We start from the raw sequence: 27906 nt of genomic DNA on the forward strand, positions 1-27906 counted from the left end.
CAGCAGCGATAGAGTACGAAGACTGCATTCCGCTGCGCCAGGCTTCTACTGCAGAATGAAGCTATTCTCCGCTTTTGCTCTCGTCTCCCTCACTTTCCTCTCCACTCTGGGTAAGTCACTGTTTTTAATTGCTGATCTGCGCTCGTTCCTCTCTCTGTGGTTTGAAGTAAATAACATCAGAGCAACTAGTGTACCTGATTCCACTGTTTCTGCTAGTGCATTAAACATTCTCATCCAGAGTCAAAATGAAACAGCACTGACGTCTGGAGAATTTTGAAAGTACAGGAGTGTTTCCAGGCACTGAGACTCTGAACTGGAAAAGACATTGAGATCTGCTGGTGCCAACGTACCTGGCCCAACTTCAAAAAAGGTGAGAGTCTCCTAAAGATGACAAATCTGATACTGTGTGAGAGCAGGTAGCCCTAGGTTTTGTGGTGTAACCTGTTGACGTTAGTCATGTAACAGATGAAAGAAAATACCAGCACATAGAAAATTGTGCACAACGTTGGTATGCCGACAGGTCAGGGATTACAATACTGTTAATGATTCAAATTAAAATATGGTTACTATCATCTACAAAACACTCAATTCCCTGGGGTGGTCCATTGTTCCCAGAAATCTACCACTGTACCATAATGATCACATGCTCTCCCTCTGAGAACACTGGGCATGAACATAACCCCAGAAGCAGACAGTCAGCTCAGGCAGCTGCCTGGACACACGAATGGCTATCTTGGCCAGGCTCAGAAGCAAGCCTACCAGAAGTGACCCCCTCTGTACTGGGTGCAACCAGAACTTGAAGCTTCAGATACCCAGACAGGGGCTGTAACCGCTCATGCTCCATGTAAACCTGGTACAACAGCTCCTCCTGGTGACAGAAATGTGGTGTAACTAAGTTTCTCTAGATTGAGTGCTGGGATGAGAAGACAACAATGAGGTATTGAGGAAAGGAGACTCATAATTCCTACAGTTTAGAAGATTTCAAAATTCTTTGAATGCACGTCAGTGTAGATTTTGACCGGCTATTTACCTTGATGAGGTATTCCGACTGAAGGGTAAGTGATCAGTTATTTAGAACTCAGAGAAGAATTGCTTCACAATTTAAATCTTAACAAAATTCTGTCCTAACAGGATGTAGGTGGTAAGACTAAAACTGATATATCTGGAGAATAAGTAAATAAAAAGGTTGTGGAATTTTGATGGGAAAATGGGGTTAATTTTTTAGTTTTATGCTCTCTGTAATTTCTCTTGTCAGTCAAAGCCGCCTCATTCTCCCTTTAGAATACTTCCTCTTCCTTGGGAAGAACCAAACCTGCATCTATCAAATTACTGCCAGAAATTCCAACAATTATTGATCTACCGTCACCCATGTTAGTGTCCCCTTCCAATCAACTTTGGCAAGCTCCTCTCTCGTGTCTCTGTAATTCCCTTTACTCCACTGTAATACCAATACATCTGACTTTAGCTTCTCCCTCTCAAACTGCAGGATGAATTCTACCTTATTATGGTCACTGCTTCCTAAGGGTTCCTTTATCTTTGTGAAGAAAAAGCATTTCAGGATGTATATTGTATACATTTCTCTGACATTAAATTGAAACTTTTGAACCTTTGAGGTATCTAATCAAAACTGGTTTATTACACAACATCCAAATCTAGAATTGCCTTTTCCCTAGTGGTCTCAATTACAAACATCTCTAAAAAGGCATCTCTATTAAATAATAAGACACATGAACAGAATTAAGCCATTCAGTCCTTTGAGTCTGCTCCACCATTCCATCATGGCTGATTTAATATCGATCTCAATCTCATTCTCCTGCCCACTCCCCATAGCCTCTGATCCCCTTACTAATCAAGAAACTATCATTTTCTGTTTTAGATATACTCAGTGACTTAGCCTCTACAGCTGTTTGTGGCAATGAATTTCACAGTTTCACCACCCTCTGGTAAAGAAAGTCCTCCTCTATTCTAAATGGATGTCCCTCTATTCTGGGGCTGTGCACTATGGCCCTGGACTACACCACTATAGGAAACATCATCTTCACATTCAATCTGTCTATGTCTTTTCATATTCAATATGTTTCAATGAGATTCCACCCTCCCCCCCCCCACCACCACACCATTCTTCTAAACTCTGGCAAGTACAGGCCTAGAGCCACAAAACACTTCTCAAATGTTAACCCTTTCATTCTTGGTATCATTCTCGTGAACCTCATCAGGACTCGTTCCAATGCCAGAACATCTTTTCTTAGATAAGGGGACCAAAACTGCTCACAATACCCCAAGTGCATTCTGACCAATGCATTTTAAAGCCCATGCAAGGACTCTCAAATCCCTTTACAACTCTGATTTCTTAATTTTCTCCCTGCTTAGAAAATAGCTTACACCTTTATTCATTTACCAAAGTGCATAATCATACGCTTTCTTACACTAAATTCCATCTGCCACTTCTTTGCCCATTCAGTCATCCAAATCACTGGCGTAATGTGAAAAGAAGAGGGCCCAACTCCAACGCTTGTGCAACACCACTCTTCTGGCTATCTGCTGGTCACGTCCTGATGCAGGGTCTTGGCCCGAAACGTCAACTGTTTACTCCTTTCCACAGATGCTGCCTGGCCGGCTGAGTTCCTCCAGCACTTTGTGTGTGTTGCTTGGATTTCCAGCATCAGCAGATTTTCTCATCTTTGTGCAGGACACAGGAAACTGGGTGACAGTCAGGAAAAAGGGGTTAAACAGCCAGTGCAGAGTCCCCCTGTGGATATTGTTGGGGGGATGACCTAGAAGAGGAAAGTTACAATGGTCAGGTTTCTGGCATTAAGTCTGGCTCTGTGACTCAGAAGGGAAGGGAGTGGGGAGAAGAGGTGAGCTGTGATTATAGGGGATTCATCAGTTAGGGGAACAGAAAGAAAATTCTGCAGACGAGAACAAGATTCCCAGATGATATGTTGCCTCCCAGGTGCCAGGGTCCAGGACAAGTTGGAGCTAGTTCTCAGCATTCTTAAGTGGGAGGGTGAGCAGCCAGAGGTCGTGGTCCATGTAGGTCCCAGTGACACAGGTAGGAAGAATACCAGGCTCTGCAAAGTGAGTTCAGGGAGTTAGGTGCTAAGTTAAAGGGCAGGACCTCCAGGGTTGTGATCTCAGGATTTCTACCTACGCCACGTGTTAGTGAGGCCAGAAATAGGAAGATTATGCAGTTTAACACATAGTTAAGGAGTTAGTGTAGGAAGGAGGGCAAGATTTTTGGATCATTGGGCTCTCTTCCAGGGAAGGTGGGACCTGTACAGAAGAGACAGTTTGCACCTGAACAGGAGGGGGACGAATATCCTAGCAGGAAGGCTAGTTGGTGGGGGGGGGGGGAAGGTTAAGCTGGAGCTGCCGGGGGTTAGAGAACAGGGGAACCCAAGTTCCAGACCAGTCAGTGGGGAGGTTGTGGAGACAGATGTTGTTAAGAACTCAGACAAAGTTGAGCTTGGTGTGACTACTGCCCTGAGCTGTGTATAATTCAATACATTGCAGAAAAGGCAGATGAGCTCATGGCATAGATCAACACAATAATTATAATATTGTAGCCATTAGTGAGGGTGGTTGTACAAGGGGCAGGACTGGTACTCAGTATTCTGGGGTTCCACTGTTTTAGTTGTGACAGAGCAGAAGGGGTTAAAGGAGGAGGGGTGGTGTTACTAGTCAGGGAAAATGTCACGGCAGTGCTTCGTCACAACAGACTGGAGAACTCTTCTAGTGAGGCATTATGGAGTACTTGGTGACACAGAACAAGATAGGACAAAGTCATCATGGTTTCCGTAAGGGAAAATCTTGCCTGATAAACCTGTTGGAACTCTTTGAAACGATTACAAGTAGGATAGATTAAGGGGATGCAGTGGAAGTTGTATGTCTGGAGAAGGCCTTTGACAAGGTACCACACATAAGGCTGCTTACCAAGGTAAGAGGGCATGGCATTGCAGGAAAGTTACTGGCACAGTTAAAGCATTGGCTGTTTGGTAGGTGGCAATGAAAGGGAATAGAAGGATCCTTGTCTGGTTGGCTGCCAGTGACCAGTGGTGCTCCTCAGGGATTAGTGTTGGGACCACTTCCTTTTATGCTGTATATCAGTGATTTAGATGGTGGAATAGATGAATAGATGGCTTTGTTGCCAAGTTTGTAGGTAATACGAGGATTGGTGAAGGGGCAAGTGGTGTTGAGGAAACAGGTAGGCTGCAGAAGGACTTAGACAGATTAGGAGAATGGGCAAGAAAGTGGCAAATGAAATACAATGTTGGAAAATGCATGGCCTTTTCAAAAACTTTGGTAGAAGAAATAAACGTGTAGACTATTTTCTAAACAGAGAGAAAATCCAAAAATATGAAATGCAAAGGGACTTGGGAGTCCTTGTGCAGAACAACGTAAAGGTTAACTTGCAGGTCGAGTCAGCAGTGAGGAAGGCAAATGCAAATGCATTCATTTCAAGAGGTCTAGGGTACAAGAGCAGGGACGTGATGCTGAGGCTTTATAAGGCACTGGTGAGGCCTCACCTTGAGTATTGTAAACAGTTTTGGGCTCCTCCTCTAAGAAAAGATGTGCGGGGATTGGAGACGGTTAGAGGAGGTTCACAAGGATGACTCCGGGAATGAAAGGGTTATCATACGAGGAATGTTTGATAGCTCTGGGTCTGTACTCGCTGGGATTTAGAAGGATTGGGGGGGGGGAGGTGGAATCTCATTGAAACCTCCTTAATATTTAAGGCCTAGACAGAGTAGATGTGAAAAGGCTGATTTCAATGGTGGGGGAGTCTAGGACAAGAGGGCACAGCCTCAGGATAGACAGACATCCATTTAAAACAGAGATGCGGAGAAATTTTCTTAGCCAGAGGATGGCGAATTTGTGGAATTTGTTACCACAGGCAGCTGCGGAGGCTAAGTCATTGGGGGTATTTGAGGCAGAGATTGATAGGTTCTTGATTGGACATGGCATCAAATGTTATGGAGAGAGGGTCAGGGAGTGGGGCTGAGGAAAGTGAAGAAAGTATCAGCATGATTGAATGGCAGATCAGACAAGAAGGGCCAGATGGCCTAATTCTGCTCCTATGTTTTATGGTCTTATGGTCTGACTGAGAAATAAGAAAGATATGATCATGTTACTGGGGTTATATTACAGACCACATGATAGTCTGAGGGATTCAGAGGAACAAATTTGCAGAGAGATTGCAGATTGTTGCAAGAAACATACTTTAGTTATAGTAGGTGACTTCAACTTTCCACATAGTTACTGGGACTCCCATACTGTAAAAGGAATAGATGGGATAGAATTTGTTAAATGTGTTCAGGAATGTTTCCTCACATAGAAGTTCCAATGATAGAGTGTGCGATACTTGATCTGCTATTAGGGAATGAGGCAGGGCAGGTGACAGAAACTTGTGTGGGGGAACACTTTGCATCTAGTGATCACAATGCCATTAGTATGCCATTAGTAGCCAAAGTAAATATGCAAAAGATAATCAATTTGGTCCATGCATTGAGATTCTAAATCCACCAATTTTGGTGGTATCTGAAAGGATCTGACAAGTGTGGAGTGGGACAGGAAGAAGTATACTTGGTAAGGAGGCCTTCAAAAGTGAAATTTTGAGAGTACAAAGCTTATGTCTGCCTGTCAGAATAAAAGGTAAAGATAACAGGTGTAGGGGAACTTTGGTTTTCAAGAGATATTGAGGTAAGAAGAAAACAAGAGGCAAGCAAGAACAAATGAGAATACAAAATGCAAGAGAGTACTTAAGAAAAAAAATCAGGAGGGCTAAAAAATGACATGAGGTTGCCAAGCAAACAGAGTGAAGGAGAATCCTCAGGGATTCTACAAACATGTTATGAGCAAGAGGATTGTAAGGGACAAAATTGGTCCTCTGGAAGATCAGAATGGTAATCCATGTGAAGAGCCAAAATGAACTTTTTGCATCTGTATTTACTCAAGAGATGGACAGAGTCAATAGAAGTGAGGCAAAAGAGCATCAATATCATGGACCCTATACAAATTAGAGGGGACGAGGTGTTTGCTGTCCTGAGGAAAATCAGGGTGGATAAATCCCCAGAGCCTGACAAGGTGTTCCTTTGGCTGCCTCTCTGACTAGAGAACTGTGACAGGTGGAGTACTGCTGGACCCATTGTTTGTTTGTCAAAGTTCAAAGAAAATGTATTATTGGAGTACATACAGTATACGCCACAATGAACAACCCTGAGAATCATTTTCCTGCAGGCATTCTCAACAAATCTATAGAATAGTAACTATAACAGGATAAATGAAAGATCATTCAGAGTACAGAGGACAACAAACTGTGGAAATGCAAATACAAAGAAATAGCAATAAATAATGGGAACATAAAATAACAAGATAAAGAGTCTTTAAGATGGGATCATCGTTTGTGAGATCATCTTGATGGAAGAGAAAGTGAGTGTAGTTATCCCCTCTTGTTTAAGGGCCCAATAGTTGAGGAGTAGTAACTGTTCTTGAACCTGATGGTGCGAGTCCCGAGGCTCTTGTACCTTCTACCAGCTGGCAACAGCAAGAGAAGAGCATGGCCTGGCTGGTGGGATCTCCAATGATAGAAACTGCCTTTCTGTGACAGTGTTTCATGCAGATATTCTCAATGGTTGGACAGGTTTTACCTGTGACATACTGGCCCAAATCCATAACCATTTACAGGATCTTCTGTTCATAGAAATTGATGTTTCCATACCAGACTGTGATACCTCCAGTCAATACACTCTCTATTACACATCTATAGAAATGTGTCATGTTTTTTGATGTCATGCCAAATCTCTGCAGACTCTAAGGAAGTTGAGCACTGCCCTGCTTTCTTTGTAATTGTATTTACATGCTGGATCCAGAAAAAGTCCTTGAAATAGTAACACACAGGAATTTAAAGTTGTTAACCTTCTCCACCTCTGATCCTCTGATGAGGACTGGCTCAAGGACCTCTGTTTTCCATCTCCTGAAGTCTACAATCAGTTCCTTGGTCTTGCTGACATTGAGTGAGAGGTTGTTGGCATTACACCACTACTCAGCTAAAATCTCCCTCCTGTATGCTGATTCATCACCACCTTTGATACAGTCCAAACAGTGGTGTCATCGATAAACTTGAATGTAGTATTGGAGCTGTGCTTAACCACACAGTCACATGTGCAAAGCGAGTAGAGCAGGGGGCTAAGCACACAATATATCTATATCAACAATCTGGATGATAACATGGTTAACTAGATCAACAAATTTGCAGATGACACCAAGAGCAGGGGTGTAAAGGAAGGCTATCATGACTTGCAGCAGGATTTGGATCAGCTGGAAAAATGGGATGAAAAATAGCAGATGGAATTTAATGCAGACAAATGTGAAGTGTTGCACTTTGGTAGTACCAACAAGGGTAGGTCTTACACAGTGAACGGTAGGGCACTGAGGAGTGTGGTGGAACAAAGGGATCTGGGAATACAGGTCCATAATTCATTTTTAGTGGTGTCATAGGTAGGTAGGATTGTAAAGAAAGCTGTTGTGCATTTGCCTTCATAAATCAAAGTATAAAGTATGGAAGATAGGATGTTATGTTGAAATAGTATAAAACATTGATGAGGCCTAATTTGGAGTATTGTATGCAGTTTTGGTCACCTACCTACAGGAAAAATATAAAGGTTGAAAGAGTACTGAGAAAATTTTCAAGGATGCTGCCAAGTCTGGAAGATCTGAGTTATAAGGAAAGATTAGATAGGTTAGGACTTTATTCCTTGAAATGTAGAAGACTAAGAGGAGATTTGATAGAGGTATACAAAATTATGGAGGGCGACTTAGATAGGGTAAAAGCAAGCAGGCTTTTTTTACCTGAGTTTAGGTGGGACTACAACTAGAGGTCATGGGTTAAGGGTGAAAGATGAAAAGTTTAAGGGGAACATGGTGGGAGGACTCAGAGGGTCATCAGAGTGTGGAACGAACTGTCAGTACAAGTGGTCCATGCGAGTTTCATTTCAATGTTTAACTGGAGTTTGGATAGGTATAGTATATTGATGATAGTATGTGGTGGGCTGTGGTCCCAGTGCAGGGCAATGGAGTAGGCAGTTTAAATGGTTCCAATCAGACCAATGGGGCCTCTATCTGTGCTGTACTTTTCTATACCTCTACATCTTCAAACCACTTAATTCAGGCTACCCAGCCTATAATCTCCTTTCTTCAGCCTCTTTCCCTTCTTAAAGAGTAGAGTGACGTTTGTAATTTTCCAGTGCGCCAGAACCATTCCAGAATCTAGTGATTTTTGAAAGGTCATTACTCATGCCTCCAGTGTCCCTTCAGCTACATCTTTCAGAACCCTGGCGTGTCATCCAACCCCTCTAGGTGACTTATCTTCATTCAGACTTTTCATCTTCACAAGAATTTTTCCCTTAGTAGTTGCAACTACACTCGCCATGCCTCCTGACACTCTTGAGTTTCAGGCATACTGCTAGTGTCTTCCACAGAGAAGACTGATGAAAAATATCTATTAAGTTTATCCGTTATTTCTTTGTCCCCTATTATTACATCTGCAGAGTCATTTTCCAGCAGTCTGATATCCACTCTCACCTCTCTTACATCTTATTTGTCCGAGAAGACTTTTGGTAACCTCCTTTGTATTACTAGTTCGCTTTTTTCTTTTTATAGTTTCATCTTTTTTCTCTTTATACTTTTTTGTGCTGCCTTCCAATGATTTTTTAAAGCTTCCTAATCCTCTAACATCCCGCTATTCTTTGCTATATTATATGCCTTTTATGCTGTCTATCCCTTGTCAGCCACTGTTGCCTCAGCCCCGCTTTAGAATATTTCTTCATCTTTGTGATGCCTCTGTAATTCCTTTACCCCACTGTAATACTGATACATCAGACTTTAGCTTCTCCTTCTCAAATTGCAGGGTGAATTCTATCACGTTATGATCGCTGCCTTCTAAGGGTTCCTTTACTTTATGTTCCCTAACCAAATCTGGTTCATTACACAGCACCCAATACAGAAATGCCTTTTCCCTAATGGGTCAGCCACAAGCTGTTCATGAGCATCTTGTAAGCATTCTACAGATTTTTCTCTTGGCATCTAACACCAGCCTGATCTTGCCAATTTACCTGCATGTTCTGGGTGGCGCGATGGAGGAACATCTCTACCAAAGGAGGTGTAAGGCACTCCATCTCTCTGCTAGCCTGCAGGTCACCCTTGGGCAAGGTGTCACACCTACTTAGCCCCCCAGTCAGTGTCATGTGAAGCTGTAGGCATACCTGGTTAACATTAATCTATTTGTAACCCAGGTTAATTAAACCCTAACATTCATCTTAGGGTTTAATTAACCTGGGTTACAAATAAATTCACCAGGACCCTCGGCCCAGCATGGTTTAGTTGGATTCAGTCCCATATGAACTGGTCCCTCCTTCACTAATGCTGGTGAATTCAAACCCACTTCACCCACACCAATCTTAAAATAGCCACGCATTTAACTCTGATCTTTTTAACCCTGTGCAAAATTACATGTGACTCAGGTAACAATCCAGAGACTATTACCTTGTCGTGTCACACCTGCTGCCACAGACACCTCCCAGTCTCCATCAGCTAACAGGATTCACCTGCTGCTCATTCCAACTTCTTCTTCTTCTTCTTCTTCTTCTTCTTCTTCTTCTTCTTCTTCTTCTTCTTCTTCTTCTATTTCCAGCAGTTTAGACGCATCTAGGCGTATTACTGCCCTCCGCAGGATGTATAATTAATTATAATTCTGCTTGCAAATGCTGTACGTGCTCATTAAATAGCAATGCCACAGATTGTTTTCCTTCTCAAATTTTGTCATGTGGTTTCCAAATAATTGCATTGCCTCAAATTACATTAATTTCATTTGAATCATTTGTAAAAGTAAAAGCTTCTTGCTTGAGAATATTCATTATCGCAAGCTTAACATTTAAAATTGTTGTTTTCCAAGTCCATCTGCTATTTCCAAGTTTTCCTTTTCTTGAATCAAAAACCTGTAGTTGTTTATTGAGATCTTGAAATTCTTCCTCAGTTGTTTCCGTGTTTTCATTTTATAGTCTGTAGATAATTCACTTTGCAACAAATTCCTTTTTCCTTTTGTAACTTTGGAATAAGTTCCTCCATTTTTAATCTGTTTTCCATGTCACTGAATTTTTGACAACAAGCATCTTTTCAGACACCGTCTCCTTTAAATGCAGTACTGTTCCGTCCAGTCTGTTTCCAACTCACAGTTGTTCTTGTTGAGTACTCCTACTTGTTGATGGAGTTCCACACATTTACCCTGGGGTCCAACCATGTTTCTTGTAATATAAAATCTGAGGTTTTTCCTTAAATTCTGGTACATATTTCATAAATTCTTGATCATTTGCGATGATTCCTTTCATTCCCTTGTAATATATATATACAGCCATTAATTTCCCGCCTCTCCTGCCTGTGAACTGTTTGATCCGCCATTCAGCGTATCTTTGACTGTTTCCCACCTAAGCCCTGTAATACCAAGATATTTTTCTGCAGACTTGACTATAATTTTAATTTTTTCGGTTCTTTTGTCTGTTTTGCGCTGAACAGTTAATTGCATCTACCATAAACAGTACGAAATCCTTCTTACTCATAATTAGTGTGTCCTTATTTATCATATTACAACCCTCACAGTTCACCGGTTTATTATTCCCTGTGTTTGTTTGCTTGACAGTCTTTTTTCCAGCAAATGCTTTCACTGCCTCTACGTAACTGATTCCTTGAGTTACTGTTACATATTGTATCTCAGCTTCTTTCTTGCTAATAATGCACCCTCGATAAGCTGCACTGTGTTCCTCACCACAATTGCAGCATTTCAGCCTAGCTCTCGCCTCACATTTCCCATATTCATGTTCTCCAGCGCATCTTCCACATCTTTGTTTCACTCTGCAGACCGCTGCAATATGCCCGAATTTCTGACATTTAAAGCATCTTAAAGGCGGTGGTATATATATTCTGACCTCATAACACATATACCCTAAATAAACTTTAGTCGGCACTCTCTCTCCATCAAAGTTGATCATAACTGATAAACTATCACACTTTTTCCCGTTTCTTGTAACTTTCAAACATTTGGCCTCAATAATTTTTGCTCCTTTTATGTTTTGTTTAATCTCATCCATAGAAAGTTTTGTTGGTGTCCCCGAAATAACTCCTCTAGTCCGCTTTCTATTGTTGGGTATTGAGCATTGTACTTTTTTGCTGTCTATTTTATTTAATCTTATCACTTTGCCTTGTTGATCACTGTCCCAACAAATCACTAATGACGATCCATTTCGTAAAATCTTTGCTTTTTTGACTTCACCTTTAAGTTTGTTGATTATCTTCGTCAAATGAATTGGGTTCCATTCACCAAAAGACGCTCCGTCTTCGCTCAGTGTTATAACTGCTTTAATCTCATCTTCTTTCTGTTGTTTTGCTATCCTATTTTGTTTGTCCCCTGACTCCTCATACCTCGGTTTCCTTTCCTCACTCTCTTCATTCCATTCCTCTTTCTCAAACTCACTTTCACTATCCGTCAACCTGTTCATCCTACAGGATATTTTCTTCATCTACTCGGCAATTGCAGCCTCCATGCTCTTTCCCAACTCCACCAGCCAACTCAAATTTCCAACTCCAGCCAACTCCACACTCTCAGCCACCGAAAATCCTCATTCCAACTCATCACCTGCAGCCTATTTAACCACAAACCTTGTTCACTCGCTGAACTAGCCAGTTGCTCCCAGCCTAAAGTTTGCCTTCTTGCTGTTGTGTTTAATTTTGGTTCTGTCTTGTCTTGTGGCCATTTGTAGCTTGTTATTTTGCTAAATATTTTGAAAGCTATTTGTAATCCAGGTTAATTAAATCCTAAGATGTAATGTTAGAAAGTTCTAACTATGGAGGGATGGAAATGAGGTTTACTGATTTTTTTATAAAAAAGAGAATTTGAAAAAAATTGCTATGTGAGGGAGGGATACGGCTGGATGCAGGATGGATAAGGAGAGAAATACAGCAATGATTAGAATCTGAAGACGTGAAATGTTAAGAGCAGAATTAGTAGCGAGTATCTTTACCCTACTAACTTGAAACCTTCAGGGTGAAAATGCTGGAGGAGAGACAATAATGATAAAAGATTTATTGAAGCTATGGCTATAATACACAACAGCTTTAATGAGACAATATTGGCAGAGACCAGTGTCCAAAATCCCTATGGTGTAGGTGGGAATTAGTTCTGTAAAATCATACCAAAGCATTTGGTCAAGCTTTGGTACAGGTTTGTGAATTGACTTTCTGTGGATGATAAACTCTTTTATTCCAATGAACTAAGAAACAAGATGGTGAGCCACCCAAGATGAAAAACTAGTGCGGGAGTGAAATGTGTAATGGCACAGAGGATTTAATATGGTTGGATATATACATTTATTTTCATGTGAAGAATCTGAATTTGATTTTCTGTAAGAATTGCTTATTTTTGCAAAGACTTTGATTAGTTACTGAATGAGATTTACTTTGTTTAAAAGTTGTAATGTTGCAGAGTTGTCATGAAAGGTGTTAAACTTTGTATATATATTTTTTGAATTTAAACTTGCAGATATACTGCCTGAAACTGAAGTTAACTATAATACTTGAGAATAGGACATTATATTTGGTTTTCTAACTAACTAGGGGTAAGTGAAAAGGAAAGTTTAGTTTGTAAACTTTTAAATAGGAAATAACACCAGATCTAATTTGAGAGATTAGGGTAATAAAGGAAGCTCACTGATTCTAATTAAAAAGGAATTTGTGTGCTGTACTATTCTATGTTGTGGTTTGAGATCTAAGGTTTGAATTTTGAATTGTTCTTGCTCATGTAACTATTTTGTATATATTGTTCTTATAAACGAAACTTGTCTCCAGAAGTGTGTGCTTTCTGTTCACTGCCTCCTTCCAATTCCTGGATTCTTCTGATGGCCTACCTTGTGTAATTTGATTTTCTCAGAGTGTGGTGACTAGTGGTAAGACCAGTGCTACACAGGTGTTACATATTGTTCATTGCTGATACAACTCCACTGCTCTGCTTTTGGGTCAAGTCTCCTCTCCACTTCCTGACAGGATGAATGAATCGAAGGCTGATCCAACAATAAACTTGGCAGAGCACGCTCACCTCAAGAAAGTTGTCTGCTGACATGAGCACCCAGTCCAGAAGCTGCAGGAAACTATTAACCATGTTCTCAACTTTCAGCCAACCCTCTGCCTCAACACAGCAATGTCGTCCCTCTGAGCCTCAGACCCCCATGCCTGAATGCTACGATAGATCTTCAACGAGATGCCACAACTTCCTGTCCCAGTGTGTCTTGCACTTTGAGCTCCAGCTATCTCTGTATTCTATGGGTCAGGCCAAGGTCACCTTCCTCATCTCCTTCTTGACCGCTAATTGCCACAATAAACCCACCAACTGCAACAAATGAGTATTTCACTGCTGAGATGTACTGAATTTTCAACCATCTGGGAAGTGGAAGGGAGGGAGTGTATCTGATACATTGGCTATGCCAAAGCTCTCTGGATTTCACCATGGAACTCAGGACCCTCCCGGTGAGTAAGGCTGAAATACAGAATTGCTGCTGGCGCATTACAATCTTGGGGCACTTGAAACATGAGCTGTCTACCTAGGAGATGCTCACTGACCTTGAAAGCCTCTTTACTCTGGCTCTCCATATTGAAAAGTATCGTATGGAGTGACTGATGAAGGGCCTCTGCCCAAAACATCGACTGTCTATTCTTTTTCATAGCTGCTGCATGGCCCGCTAAGTTCCTCCAGCATTTTGTGTTCGTTGCTTTCGGTTTCCAGCATTTCCAGATTTTCTTGTGTTTGTTATGGAATGGCTTTCTAGATCATCACCAGTGCCTCCAGAACAGAAGCAGTTACAGAGAGCTTCCTTAACCAAGACCACCCCCCGCCCCAGAGTGCAAGCATCAGTACAGAAATGATGTGCACCCACCACGGAGACACCGACCACAAACCAGCAAATGCCCACTGCAGTTGGGAAAGTGGTGCCCCCACCTAGAGACAAGTAGCCTCCTACCTGGCAAGCTCTCCTTGGCCCTTGGCTCGACTCACCCTCTCCGACCGCCACACTCAGTTGGCCCTACATGCACAGGAGGCTCTGATGAATTCTGGTGCAGCAGATGTCTTTCCGGATCGGACTCTGTGCGTGCAGCTTGGATGCTCTATCGAAACTGTTTCTCACCCCTTCAATAGCACAGCCATTGACAGATGTCCCTTGGGATCTGCGTCAAAGAGCACCATGAGTCCTCCTGATCGACTCACCCAACACTCCTCTCATCTTGGGTTACGCCTGGCTCTCCACTCACAACCCTCACTTCACCAGGTCATGGTGCACTGCTGAGCTGGGGAGCCAGCTGCTGGATGACCTGCCTGCAACTTCAGTTGACTTCATCATGTAAATCTATGGAGATGGAGGAAACCCTCGACCTCAGCAAACTCCCAGGGGAATATGATGCCTTAGCCGTCACCTTTAGTAAAGTGGAAGCCAGCACTGTGCTGCCTTACAGACCACATGATGGTGAGATTGACGTCCTCCCGGTCACTACCCATCCCTGAGGCCTTCTGTTCTCCCTCTCCCTTCCAGAAACCCAAGCCATGAATGAACATTGCCAAAACACTACAGCATGGCTTCATTCATTCATCCCAGTGCAGGATTCTTCTTTCCCAAAAAGAAAGATGGGGGTCTTCATCCCAGCATTGACTACCGTAGACTCAACAAAATCACCATTAAGAACTGCTACCCTCTGCCTTTGGATAGCGTATTCAACAAACTCCCTGGGGCTCAGGTCTTCACCAAACTGGATCTACGGGGCCCGTAAAACCTGTTCTGCATCCACTAGAGGGATGAGTGGAAGAGACCGTTCATAACATCCATTGGCCACTACGAGCACTTGGTGATACCATTCAGGTTTTCCAACAGTCCAGCTTTTTCCCAAGCCTTTACTAAGGAGATCCTCTGTCATGCAGCACAGATACATGGTCATCTTCTTAATGACATCCTCACCTTCTCTACAAACCCCGAAGACCATCTCTGTCAGGTCCTTTCAGTCCTTCAGCATCTCTTTGATAAACAACTGTACTGAAAGTTAGAAAAATGCCATTTCCACACCTCAGTCATCTTCTTCCTGGGTTATATTCTTTTACTCCAGGGCAGAACCATGAACCCAGAGAAGGTGTGCACCGTTGTTGAATGGCCCTGACGTTGCACTCTCAAACAGCAACATTGCTTCTTGGGCTTCTCCAACTTCTACTGCCATTTCCTCAGAAATGACAGCCAACTCACACCTCCTCTCACTTCTCACACAGTCACCTACCTTGCAGGCAACCTGTTTGCTGCTGAACAGCACGCTTTCAAAGAGCTCAGGCAGCGCTTCACCACCTCTCCCGTTCTTCATTGGAACCCCTCCAGACCTTCTGTGATTGAGGTGAACTCATCTGATGTGTGTGCTCTCTAGCGAGGAGTGGATAGAAAAACAGAACCCTGTGCCGCCTTGTACAAATTCAACCCTGCTCAGCACTGTTATTGAGTAGAAGATAGGGGGCTACTTGCTATTTAATGGGTCTTGAGGAAATGGAGACATTGGCTGATGGGAAACACTGAGCCCTTCCTCATCTGAACTGATCACAAGAAACTCAAATCCATAAAACAGACCCGCCAGCTCAACCCATGTCAGGCTTGTGGATCCGTCTTCTTCAAACCGTAAGCTTCAACTCTGGATCTACTGACCCAGTTCCAAGAACACTGAGGCAGATGCTTGTCACACCAGTTCAACCCAGCTAAAATGGAGACAAACCCATCATTCCATCCTCTCAGATCCTCACCCTGATGGTCTGGGAACTTGAGGACCAGATTCCCCAGGCCCTACAGCATAGGCCTGCACTGGCTAATGTGCCTGACAACAGCAAGTGGGGGATGAGTGGTAGATGGCATTCATAATGCCCACTGGCACTATGAATACTTGGTGATGCCATTCAGACTTTCCAACAGTCCAGCTCTTTTCAAAGCCTACATTGAGGAAATCCACAGACATCCTACATAAGTATGTGTTTGTCTGTTTCGATGACATCCTCATCTTCTCCAAGGACCCTCAAGACCACATCTGTTCAGTCCTTCAGCATCTCCTAGAACAGTAACTCCTCTGTCACAGGTATGTCACCCTTTGAAGTGCTTCATGACTACCAGCCCCTGCAGGTTAGGAAAAAAAAGGTTAGTTCCACACCCCAGTCATTTCCTTTCTGGGTTACGTTCTTTCACCCTAAGGCATAACCATGGACCCAGAGAAAGGGCACGCTGTCTTTGAATGGCCCCAAACATGCTGCCTCAACCAGTTACAGCACTTCTTGGGATTCTCCAACTTCTACTGCCGTTTCATCCGAAACTACAGTCAAATTACCACTTCTCTCATCTCGCTCACCAATCACCGACCTCATGGATAAGCTGGTCTGATCCCACACACCAAGCTTTCAAGGAGCTTGAGATGCTTCACCATCACTCTCATTCTCTACCCTCTGGACGACTTGTGGTAGAGATGGGCACATCCATACAACAGACCATCCAACTCAGCCCATGTCAGGCTCACTAGGCAATTCAACTTCACTATCACCGAAAGACCCGGTTCCAAGGTCACTAAGGTGGATACCTCGCTTGACAATTAGACGGCCCAGCTGACATGGAGGTCGATCCTCAGCCCCTCATTCCATTCTCTCAGATCCTTGCCCCGCTTATCCGGGATCTTGAGAACCAAATCTGCCAGGCCCCACAGCATGAGCCTACTGTAACAACACACCTAAAAACTGCATGTTGGTGCTGGTGGGCCCATTCCTCACCCCTCCCTGGCACAATGGACTCTGGGTTTCTTGTGACACTGTGGTCCACCATGATTGAAGATGTAAATCAGTTTGTTGCCACCTTCCCTCAGTTAGCCCAGTCTAAATCCTCCAGTGAAAGGCCCCCTGGGCTTCTGCAGCCCCTACCAATCCCACGACACCTGTCACCAGGAATCTTATCACATTCTTGTCACCTTACGATGGGGTCACAGTGATCATGATAGTGGAGGACTGGTTTTCGAAGGTGGCCTGCTTCAGTAACCTCCCCAAGCTTCTGTCAGCCATTGAGATGGCGGATGTAGTTCCCCAACATGTGCTTTTCCTCCTTGGCTTGCCTCAGGACATTGACATAGACTGGGGCCTACAATTCGCCTCCTACTTCTAGTGAGTCTTCTGTTCCTTCCTCCACATCTCTGAGTTTGTACTCCAGCTATCATTTGCAGACTAACGGCCAAACAGGAAGAGCCAGTCAGCAAGTGGAGAAGTTTCTGCAATACTTCAGCACCTCAGACCCTCCACATGGAAGGAGTATCTGCTCTGGGTAAACTATCCTACAGTTTACACACCTCCTCTATCACAGGTATGTCACCCTTTGAAGTGCTTCATGACTACCAACCCCTGTTGTTCCCTGCTGAGGAGCTCACAGCGGGGTTCCAGCGCACCAGGCCCTGGTTCGCCACTGTCAGTGTGCTTGGAGGAGAACTTGGAGGTTCATTCTGGCTGCCAACTGCACCTACTGCCTCCAGGCCAACTGCTGTCAGAACCCAGCCCAGCCACTCCATCCTGGGGTGTCCACCCAAGATCTGCCCTTGCACATCAACTCCTGCAAGCTCTCGCCTGTTTATAGGTCCCTTCAAGATCAGCCATTGCATCAATCCAGTCACTTACCATCTCCAGTATCCACTAACCCTTAGGATCACACCTACCTTCCATGTGTCCTGCCTTAAGCCCGTTGTCCATGGACCATTCAACCATCCTTGAGCTTGCACTCTGGAACTTGGAACAGTGGAATGTGGTCCAGTTTATATGATGGATTGGCATTGCTACAGACAGGGTGTGTAGTGCCTGGTCCACTGGAAATTGAACAGTCTGGAAGAGAGGTCTTGTCTGCCATCAGTTACATCATTCACCACTGATGATTTCCAACAGCCCTATCCTATCCAGATTATCTTGGGCGGTCAGCGTCCAGCCTCTTGGGCCTGTTCCTGCTGACACCTGTCATCTTTCATGTGCAGGCATCTCCCAGTCTCCACGCAGCTAAAAGGATTTACCTGCTGCTTGTTCCAGATTCATCGCCTGCAGCCTATTTAACCCCAGTTCTCATCCGCAGACTTCATTCACTCGTCGAACCAAGTTACTCCTAGCTTTCACTATCCCCGCGCGGTTTACCTTGCTGCTTGTTATGTTTAATGTCTGTTCTCTGCAGTTTTTTGACCTCTCTTGGCTTGTTATATTGCATTCTATTATTAAAGATATTGTTCATTGCTGAAAAATCTCTGCTTCTTTTCTCTTCTCTTGGGTCAAGGCTTTACATTTACTGAGATTTTCATTCTGCATTTTAATTTAGTCCCATGCTGTTGAAATATTGATGCTCCTATTTCCTGTTCAATTTTTCTTTAGCTTTTTGATTTAATTCCTGAATCATCCAACTCTACTGTTAAGCAGGAGAAACCATCACCCTCCTCCTCCCCCTCCCCCCCCCCCCGCCAACCTTCTTGGCAGAGGAAGTGGTTGTTCCTCTCTATCCATTCCTTTTAACACTTACTCCGATCATTGCTCAGCCTTGTTCTCTGGCCAATGCAAACCAAATAGTGACATTAACCTTGTGTTATTAACCATGCTCAGGTGAGATGAACCCGACTGCTCTTACTCTTCTGCCAATGTGTCCTAACCAGCACCCAACGTGGAGTGTGAACAGGCCTCTGTACAATTTGTCTGGAGGATGAAATTTAAACAAAATCTATGAAACTAAGTAAAGGAAAAACAAAGTGATACTTTGACACTCAAATCTTCATTGTTACTGTTACTTTAGTTTCACAACACTGTGCTTGCTAACCTGAAAAGGGATCTAAACAGAAATTTTCCACCAACATCACCCAGTGGAAGAGGATTTTCCAGAAGTTTTAGGTGCTAATTCGGATTCCAGATCTTTGAAGCTGCTGCAGGAACTGTTGAGAATGTGATTCTGTAGGTGGATATTCGGGAACAGTGCCTTCTTCTCACAGAAAAAGACATAAGATCCCGCTCACCATCCATTCAGACATGAACTGTGGAGTCTTTGATACAGAGCAGGGACCATTCACTTTTTGCTTTGCCAGATCAGTTTCCTTACAGATGATAACAGTAATTAGCAAATACAGTGCCTCTTGTCTCATCTGCTCCCTCCCATTTAGCTTAAGATTTCTCTGCCATACCTAGCTCAGAACAAATTTTGAAATTTCACGGTTCAATAAAAGATAAAAGTGCACTCTGTGAAATTCTCCACACTAGTGTGTCACTAATTAAAGTTGGAACATGGAGACTGTGTGACGGTTGAAATTCACAGCTAGAGATGTCTCAGTGAATGATCAGTTATCTGTGCAAAGATGAACTTTCACTTCACATCCACCCATTATAGACCAGACTGAAGTCAAGCTTTAAAGCAACCAAATGTCGCTCTAAACACATTCTGTAAAAGCACCAGCAAGGGTACTGTTGTGATGCTGTTGTAGTGTAGCCAGATGTCAGTGGGGAACTGGCACTGGTACAAACTTCATGGAGGGAGTAGCCCCCTCCCAGCTGGTATTTCCAGATATTTGATCGATGGCATCAGACCAAGATTTAACCCACATTTTCTGCTGTCAAGAGCCTTAGTATTTGTAACTGTATTTCCCCAGACAGTTCAGGTGTGTTTTTTTTTAATTTATTCATTTACAGGATGTGGGCATTGCCAGCTAACCCAGCATTTATTGCCCATCCTTGTTACCCTTGAGAAGGTGGTGATGAGCTGCCTTCTTGAACCCTGAGGTGTAGGCACACCTACATTGCTGTTAGGCAGGGAATTGCATAATTTTGACCCAGTGACAATGAAGGAACGGCTATATGTTTCCAAGTCAGGATGGTGAGTGACTTGGAGGAGATTTCCATGTGGTGGTCTTCCCAGCCATCTGCTGAGACTGGAGGCTGCTCTTGTCATCCTGCCATGCATTTTTCAGCTGTTCCAAAACTGTGAGTTAGACCGGTGGGAAGAATTTAAAAGGAGAAAGATTTTTCTTCAGCAGTTTGATCGAGGCACCACTGCGCACAAGCATGCATGTCAGCGAGTTAGACCGGCACGAAGAATTTAAAAAGAAGACAGCTTTATAGAGCAGGTAACAGAGTAGAGGGAGTCCAAGTTGGAGGGCTTTGGCTCAACAGGTCGAGGTGAGGTAAGTTACTTGTGAAGAATAGGAATAGGAAGTATGTCTGTGAGGCAGGTGTTCTTGTACTGGGTGTCAGACATGGAATATCAAGGAGACTCCCAGTCTCCCGGAAGGCCACATCTGCACCAGGTGCATCAAGCTGCAGCTCCTGAGGGACCAGGTTAGGGAACTAGAGATGCAGCTTGCTGACCTTCGTCTGGTCAGGAAAAGTGAGGAGGTGATAGAGAGGAGCTATAGGCAAGTAGTCACACCGCGGCCTCGGGAGACAGATAAGTGTGTAACAGTCAGGAGAGGGAAGGGCAAGAGTCAGATACTAGAGAGTACTCCAATGGATGTCCCCCTTAACAATAAGTACTCTTGTTTGAGTACCGTTGGGGAGGGATAACCTACCTGGGGGAAGCAACAGCGGCCACACCTCTGGCACAGAATCTGGCCCTGTGGCTCAGAAGGGTAGGGAAAGGAAGAGGAAGGCAGCAGTGATAGGGGACTCTATAGTTAGGGGGTCAGGCAGGTAATTCAGTGGACGCAGCAAAGAAGCACGGATGGTAGTTTGCCTCCCAGGTGCTAGGGTTCAGGATGATTCTGATCGCGTCCAAGATATCCTGCCGTGGGAAGGAGAACAGCCAGAGGTCATGGAACATATTGGTACAAACGACATAGGTAGGAAAAGGGAAGAGGTGACTACAGGGAGTTAGGAAAGAAATTGAGAAGCAGGACCTCAAAGGTAATAATTTTGGATTACTGCCTGTGCCACACAACAGTGAAAATAAGAATAGAGTAAAGTGGAGGATAAATGTGTGGCTGAAGGATTGGACCACAGGGGAAGGATTCAGGTTTCTGGATTATTGGGACCTCTTTTAGGGCAGGCGTGACCTTTACAAAAAGAACGGGTTGCACTTGAATCTGAGGGGGGCTAAAATCCTGGCGGGGAGGTTTGTTAAGGCTATTGAGGAGAGTTTAAACTAGAATTGCTGGGGGGTGGGAACCAAACTGAAGAGATGGAGGAAGGGGCAGTTGGATCACAAATAGAGAAAGCTTTTAGGCAGTGTGAGAGGGAGGATAGGCAGGTGATAGAGAAGGGATGCGCTCAGACTGACGGTTTGAGATGTGTCTATTTTAGTTCGAGAAGCATCATGAACAAAGCAGATGAGCTTAGAGCGTGGATCAGTACTTGGAGCTATGATGTTGTGGCCATTACAGAGAGTTGGATGGCTCAGAGGCAGGAGTGGTTACTTTGAGTGCCAGGATTTAGACGTTTCAGAAAGGACAGGGAGGGAGGCAAAAGAGGTGGGACGCGGCACTGTTGATCAGAGATAGTGTCACAGCTGCAGAAAAGGAGGAAGTCATAGAGGGATTGTCTACTGAGTCTCTGTGGCTGGAAATTAGAAACAGGAAGGGGTTAATAACTCTACTGGGTGTTTTTATAGACCCCCAATAGCAACAGGGACATCGAGGAACATATAAGGAGACAGATTTTGAAATGGTACAGTAATAACAGGGTTGTCATGATGGGAGCTTTTAATTTCCACAGTATTGATTAGCATCACCCAAGAGCAAGGGCTTCAAATGGTGTGGAGTTTGTTAGGTGTGTTCAGCAAGGTTTCTTGACACAATATGTAGATAAGCCTACAAGAAGAGAGGCTGTACTTGATTTGGCATTGGGAAATGAACCTGGTCAGGTATCAGGTCTCTCAGTGGGAGAGCATTTTGGAGATAGTGATCACAATTCTATCTCCTTTATCATAGCATTGGAGAGGGATAGGAACAGACAAGTTAGGAAAGCGTTTAATTGGAGTAAGGGGAAATATGAGGCTATCAGGCAGGAACTTGGAAGCATAAATTGGGAACAGATGTTCTCAAGGAAATGTACCACAGAAATGTGGCAAATGTTCAGGGGATATTTGTGTCACTTTCTGCTTAGGTACGTTCCAATGAGACAGGGGAAAGGATCGTAGGGTACAAGAACTATGGTGTACAAAGGCTGTAGTAAATCTAGTCAAAAAGAAAAGAAAAGCTTACGCAATGTTCAAAAAACTAGGTAATGATGGAGATCTAGAAGATTATAAGGCTAGCAGGAAGGGACTTAAGAATGAAATTAGGAGAGCCAGAGGAGGTCATGAGAAGGCCTTGGCGAGCAGAATTAAGGAAAACCCCAAAGCATTCTACAAGTGTGAAGAGTAAGAAGATAAGACAAGACACAATAGGACCAATCAGGTGTGACAGTGGAAAAGTGTGTATGAAACCGGAGGAGACAGCAGATGTACTTAGTAAATACTGAAGCAAAGTATTCACTATGGAAAAGGATCTTGGCGATTGTAGGGATGACTTACAGTGCACTGAAAAGCTTGAGCATATAGACATTAAGAAAGAGGGTGTGCTGGAGCTTTTGGATAAGTCACCGGGACTGAACGAGATATACCCCAGGCTACTCTGGGAAGCGAGGGAAGAGATTGCTGAGCCTCTGGCAATGATCTTTGCATCATCATTGGGGCCAGGAGAGGTTCAGAGGCTTTAGGGTTGCAGATGTTGTTCCCTTATTCAAGTAAGGGGGTAGAGATAGCCTGGGAAATTATAGGCCAGTGAATCTTACTTCAGTGGTTGGTAACTTGATGGAGAAGAGCCTGAGAGGTAGGATATATGAACATTTGGAGAGGCATAATATGATTAGGAATAGTCAGCATGGCTTTGTCAAAGGCAGGTTGTGCCTTACAAGCACGATTGAATTTAGATAGATAGATATACTTTATTAATCCCGAGGGAAATTTGGTTTCGAAACAGCCGCACCAACCAAGAATAGAGCGTAAATATAGCAATACAAAACCCCCCAACAATCAAACAACAAAATGCAAACTATGCCAGATGGAAAATAAGTCCAGGATCAGTCTATTGGCTCAGGGTGTCTGACCCTCCACAGGAGGAGCTGCATGTTCGATGGCCACAGGTAGGAACGACCTCCTGTGGAAATTAAGGAGCAGATATGAGTGGGGTAGTTGTAGAAGGTGGGAGCTGGTAGGAAGAGTTGGGGAGATAGGAGGCTGGGCTGGTTTGTAGAGATTAGGGAGAATGATTGAGGGTGGGAGAGAGTGACTGAGGTAGGAACGGGTGGGAAGTGTGAGGCCATTTCAATCAGAAAACAAAATTTATCAAAGAAGGTGCAAGTTAATGATTGAAAGTTCCAGTTCAGATTTGTAAAATCCTACCTTTGATCTCTAAAGGTACAGCTGAACTCTGCGGGATGGACTTCCTCGCTAACAGCATTATAATTGGCAAATGCTGAAATGACTGGTAGGGACAGAATTTGGGAGAGATCTGGGGTGAATGGAAGGAAATGGAAGCTGAGATAAGAACAGATTCAGTTGCTCCAGATGCCTTGAGGCTAGTGGAGTCCATGCAGGAAGCACCGCATTCACCAGGTTACATCAAGGTCTAAACAACAGTAAGACCAAGGAATTAATTGTGGACTTCAGGAATAGGAAATTGAGGGAACACACACCAGTCCTCACTGAGGGATCGACATTGGAAAGGGTGAGCAATTTCAGGTTCCTGGGTGCCAACGTCTCTGAAGTTCTGTCCTGGATCCAACATATTGATGCAATTACAAAGAATGCGCAATAGTGGCTACATTTGGTATGTCAATAAAGACTCCCAAGTTTCTACAGGTGCACTGTGGAGAGCATTCTAAGTGGCATGGAGGGGCCACTGCACAGGATCAGAAAAAGCTGCAGAAAATTGTAAGCACAGCCAGCTCCATCACAGGCATTAGCATCCCCAGCATCAAAAACATCTTCAAAAAGGAAGTTTACTCAAAGAGGCAGCATCCATCATTAAAGACCCTGATCACCCAAGACATGCCCTCTTCTCATTCTACCATCAAGGTGTTGGCACAAGACACACACATAATGTTTCAGGAACATCCTCCCTTCTGCCTTCATAATTCCAAATGGATGTTGAACCTGTGTACACTTCTTCACTAATTCTTTTTTGCACTACTTAATTTTACATACATACATAGGTTCCTATTTATTGTAATTTATAGTTTTATTATTATATATTACAATGCACTGCTGCCACAAACGACACATTTCATGACATATGGCAGCGATATTAATCTTGATTCTGATTCGGAGGAATACTTGGCATTTGTTACTCAGGTGTAAGACTGAGTTTTTCAGAAGGGTCAGTTGAAGAGCATTTAATTTTGATACAGAAACTACTGAAGAATTAGTATGGGGAAGAATTTCAGTAAATTCACCTGTATTTTTTCTGAGCTTTTATTACCTTTGTCTCACCTTTTTGTTATCCTTGTTTTTGAATGTCTGAAGTAAAATTTCCTGTAAGTGCTGAAAATACTCAGCAGGTCAGGCAGCACTTGTGGAGAGGGAAGAAGAGTTAATATTGAAAATTGTTGACTTGTCAAGCTATCATGAAAGTCCTAATTGAGTCAACATCCGTAGTTTTTCTGAGAGTGAATTCTGCCTTTGATTCCAAATGGGTTAATAGACTCAGTCCGTGAATCGGAGCTCTGGAATTACCTCATGTGGCAGGAACCCCACGCATTGGAATATTTTCTAAAAGAGGTTTGTTATTTTCACACTGCATGCTGGGTACAGGCAGAAAATCATAAATACTTCAGATGCTGGAAATACAAAATGAGAGCAAGTCAGGCAGCATCTTCAAAGAAAAATAAAGTGTCTTTTTTTTGTCTTTCAGTTGCAGAATTCCTATTTTCAGATGAAGCCACTGAGGTGAGTTCTGACATTGTACTTGACTGACTGAATCCTCTTTGGTTACTTTGCTTTTGCTTTGGAGCTTTGAGTGACATCAAGTGATTATATTCTGTGTTTCAGCCAATTTGTGAGCAACTAAGAGAGTTGTTCCAGGTGTGCCCAAAGAGCTATATACCAGTGTGTGGAACTGATGGCATAACCTACGACAATGAATGCCACCTCTGCAATGCCGCTCAGTGAGTATCACCTTGGGGATGAGAAAGAAATCATGCTCAGAAAAGTAAGCCGTTGTTACATTTTAGATGGGAATAATTCCTACAGGGCCAGTTAGTTATTAATGGGACATGTATTCTTGACACTCGTCAAATGAATTAACAACATTGTAAATGAAGTACTAAGGTTTTCATCCAGAAGCTCATGGCAGCAGCAAAGGAACTTATATTCAAATAATTGAATTAATCTGTGATTAAAAGGTAATGGCAATTGTTTATTTCTCCCCCTCCCACACTTTCTGCAGGGATCATGCCCTATGCGACTCCCTTGTCCATTTGACCCTCCCCACTGATCTCCCTCTTTGCACAGTCGGCATTTCTGGCTGAACCCCTTCAGCAGGACTGGAGAAGAAAAAGCTGAGGAGTAGATTTAAAAGTGGGGGAAGGGGAGAGAGAAACACCAGGTGATAGGTGAAACCTGGAGGGGGAGGGATGAAGTAAAGAGCTGGGAAGTTGATTGGTGAAAGAGACAGAAGTCCATGGAAAAAAGAAAGAGGAGGAAGGAGTACAACAGCAGGCGATGGGTGGGCAAAGAGATGAGGTGAGAGAAGGAAAAGGGGATGGGAAATGGTGAAGGGGGATTGGGGGGCATTACTGATGAAAAGAACAGAGTTAAATACTATCACAATGAAATAATAATTAGCTGACACATGTATATTCACAAGCGCAATCGCCGTATCTGCTGCGCTGCCGAATCAGTGGTTGTGACAGGACCAGATAAATTTGAGGGCAGGGTGGAAGATGGAGGTAAAGTTGGTGAAGTTGGTGAGCACTACATGGGTGCAGGAAACAGCACCAATGTAGTCGCCGATGTAGCATAGGAAAAATGTGGGTCAGTCACCAGTATAGGCTTGGAACATAGACTGTTCCACGTAGCCGACAAACAGGCAGACATAGCTGGACCCATGTGAATGCCCATGGCTACTCCTTTTATTTGAAGGAAGTGGCAGGAGCCAAAGGAGAAATTATTTAGAGTGAGGACAAGTTCCGCCAGGCGGAGGAGAGTGGTGGTGGACTTAGGTGGGAAGGAACTGAACTGGGGGGATAAAACTGAGTTGAGGTATACAGATATGAGTTCAGTGGAGCAGAAACAAGCTGAAACAATGGGTCTACCTGTACAAGTGGGTTTGTGGATTTTGTGTAGGAGATAGAAACAAAAGATGTGGGATGCAGGAGCTAAGTATACCAAGAGAAAAAAATTAATAATCCTGGAAATATTCAGCAGGTGAGTGACCTTCCCTGACCTGAAATGTTAACTTTATTTTTCTGGGCAGTTGGTGCCTGACCTGCTGGGTGTTTCCAGCATTCTCTGTTTTCACTTCATATTTTCAGCATCTGCAATATTTCTGTATACATTCAGCTCCACGCAGTATGACAAGAACAGAAACCTCTTTCAGACAATGGTGTCACTGTGAGGTTCCTTTCATTCATTTTTTTCCTGACTCTTCAAAAATTGCAGCCGTTGGGACACAATTTGAAATAGCAGAGTCCACAATTATTGGCTGAATGCACTTCCAAGAAGAACTCCTGAGCACCCTCTTCATTTAACCCATTACTGTCAGCCATGCCACATATGTTCTAACATTTCTTCTCTCAAACCCTTACCACTGTTTCTTCAAGTAGGACCAAAAGCATGATTACGTCTTGGGCATTGTTCAGTTGACTGTAGGCTGCCCTAGGGAGCTCACATGCTGGCCTATATAGATACAAGGTATATTTTCCTAAAAGTTCACCAGTGACTAAACTCCGAAGGAGTTTGTAGAATAATCAAAAAAATCCACTCTCTTTGGATGTAGTTCAAAGATAATGTTTGAAAGAGACCTGAGGAGATTTATGTCTGATGTTAGCACAACTTGGGAAAATAAATAGCAGGCTCTAACATTTTGTGTTTTAATTGATCATGTTTCAGAATTACAATCTCAGTACAGCTAATGCTTTTTATATTCTAGAAAAGACCAAGCTGAAATCTTGATTCAGAAATTTGGACCATGCAGAAATCAACGTCGCAGAATCTGAGTTTCCACTTATTCGGTCGAACTATCTGTCGTTATTTTCTGTTGTATTTAAGGGCTGTCTGTCAAGAAAAGAGAGACAATTGAAACATTTGACTGCTGGAAATGATATCTAAATGTTTTTTAAATCATTGAAGTTTTTTTGTATTGGAATCTAATATTTATCATTTTAACACTTGAAAACAGGCTAATTCAACAAAAATCTGACCTATGTTGTATCCTTGACAAGGTGGCATCTTCTAAGGTGCTTCACAAGAGTAGGCTTAAATATTATCAAAGCAGACATTAGCAAGCTTAGTAGAAGTAGCTGATTATAAAGGCTTGGGGGAAAGAGAGGGGCAGCGAAAGCCAGATATTAGGGAGGAGATCAGATTACAAGACAATGGGAACCAGTGCTGCAGCCAATCATAATGCTTGGAGAGAGTGGACAGCCAATCATAATGCTTGGAGAGAGTGGACAGCCAATCATAATGCTTGGAGAGAGTGGACAGTGCAAAATAGGCCAGGTGGATTCAGCAGGTCAGACAGTTTCTGCGAAGACAGGGGGATAGTCGAAGTAGAGTCAAAAACCTGCATCAAGACCAAAACTATGACTATCCTTTTGTCTTCACAGATGCTGCTTGACCT

The 27906-nt window shown here is 43.3% G+C and overlaps 1 protein-coding gene across 1 annotated transcript; it reads left to right on the forward strand.

Annotated features, from left to right (window-relative positions):
• Window positions 1-27283, forward strand: LOC140211432 (trypsin inhibitor ClTI-1-like). Its single transcript, XM_072281136.1, has 4 exons — window positions 1-110; window positions 24979-25013; window positions 25116-25231; window positions 27217-27283. The coding sequence occupies exons 1-4, from the start codon at window positions 56-58 to the stop codon at window positions 27281-27283; spliced, it is 273 nt and encodes a 90-aa protein (XP_072137237.1). The 5' UTR covers window positions 1-55.
• The last annotated feature ends 623 nt before the right edge of the window (window positions 27284-27906 follow it).

This window comes from Mobula birostris, chromosome 17 (genome assembly GCF_030028105.1).
Source record: "Mobula birostris isolate sMobBir1 chromosome 17, sMobBir1.hap1, whole genome shotgun sequence".
In the NCBI taxonomy this organism is placed as follows: domain Eukaryota; kingdom Metazoa; phylum Chordata; class Chondrichthyes; order Myliobatiformes; family Myliobatidae; genus Mobula; species Mobula birostris.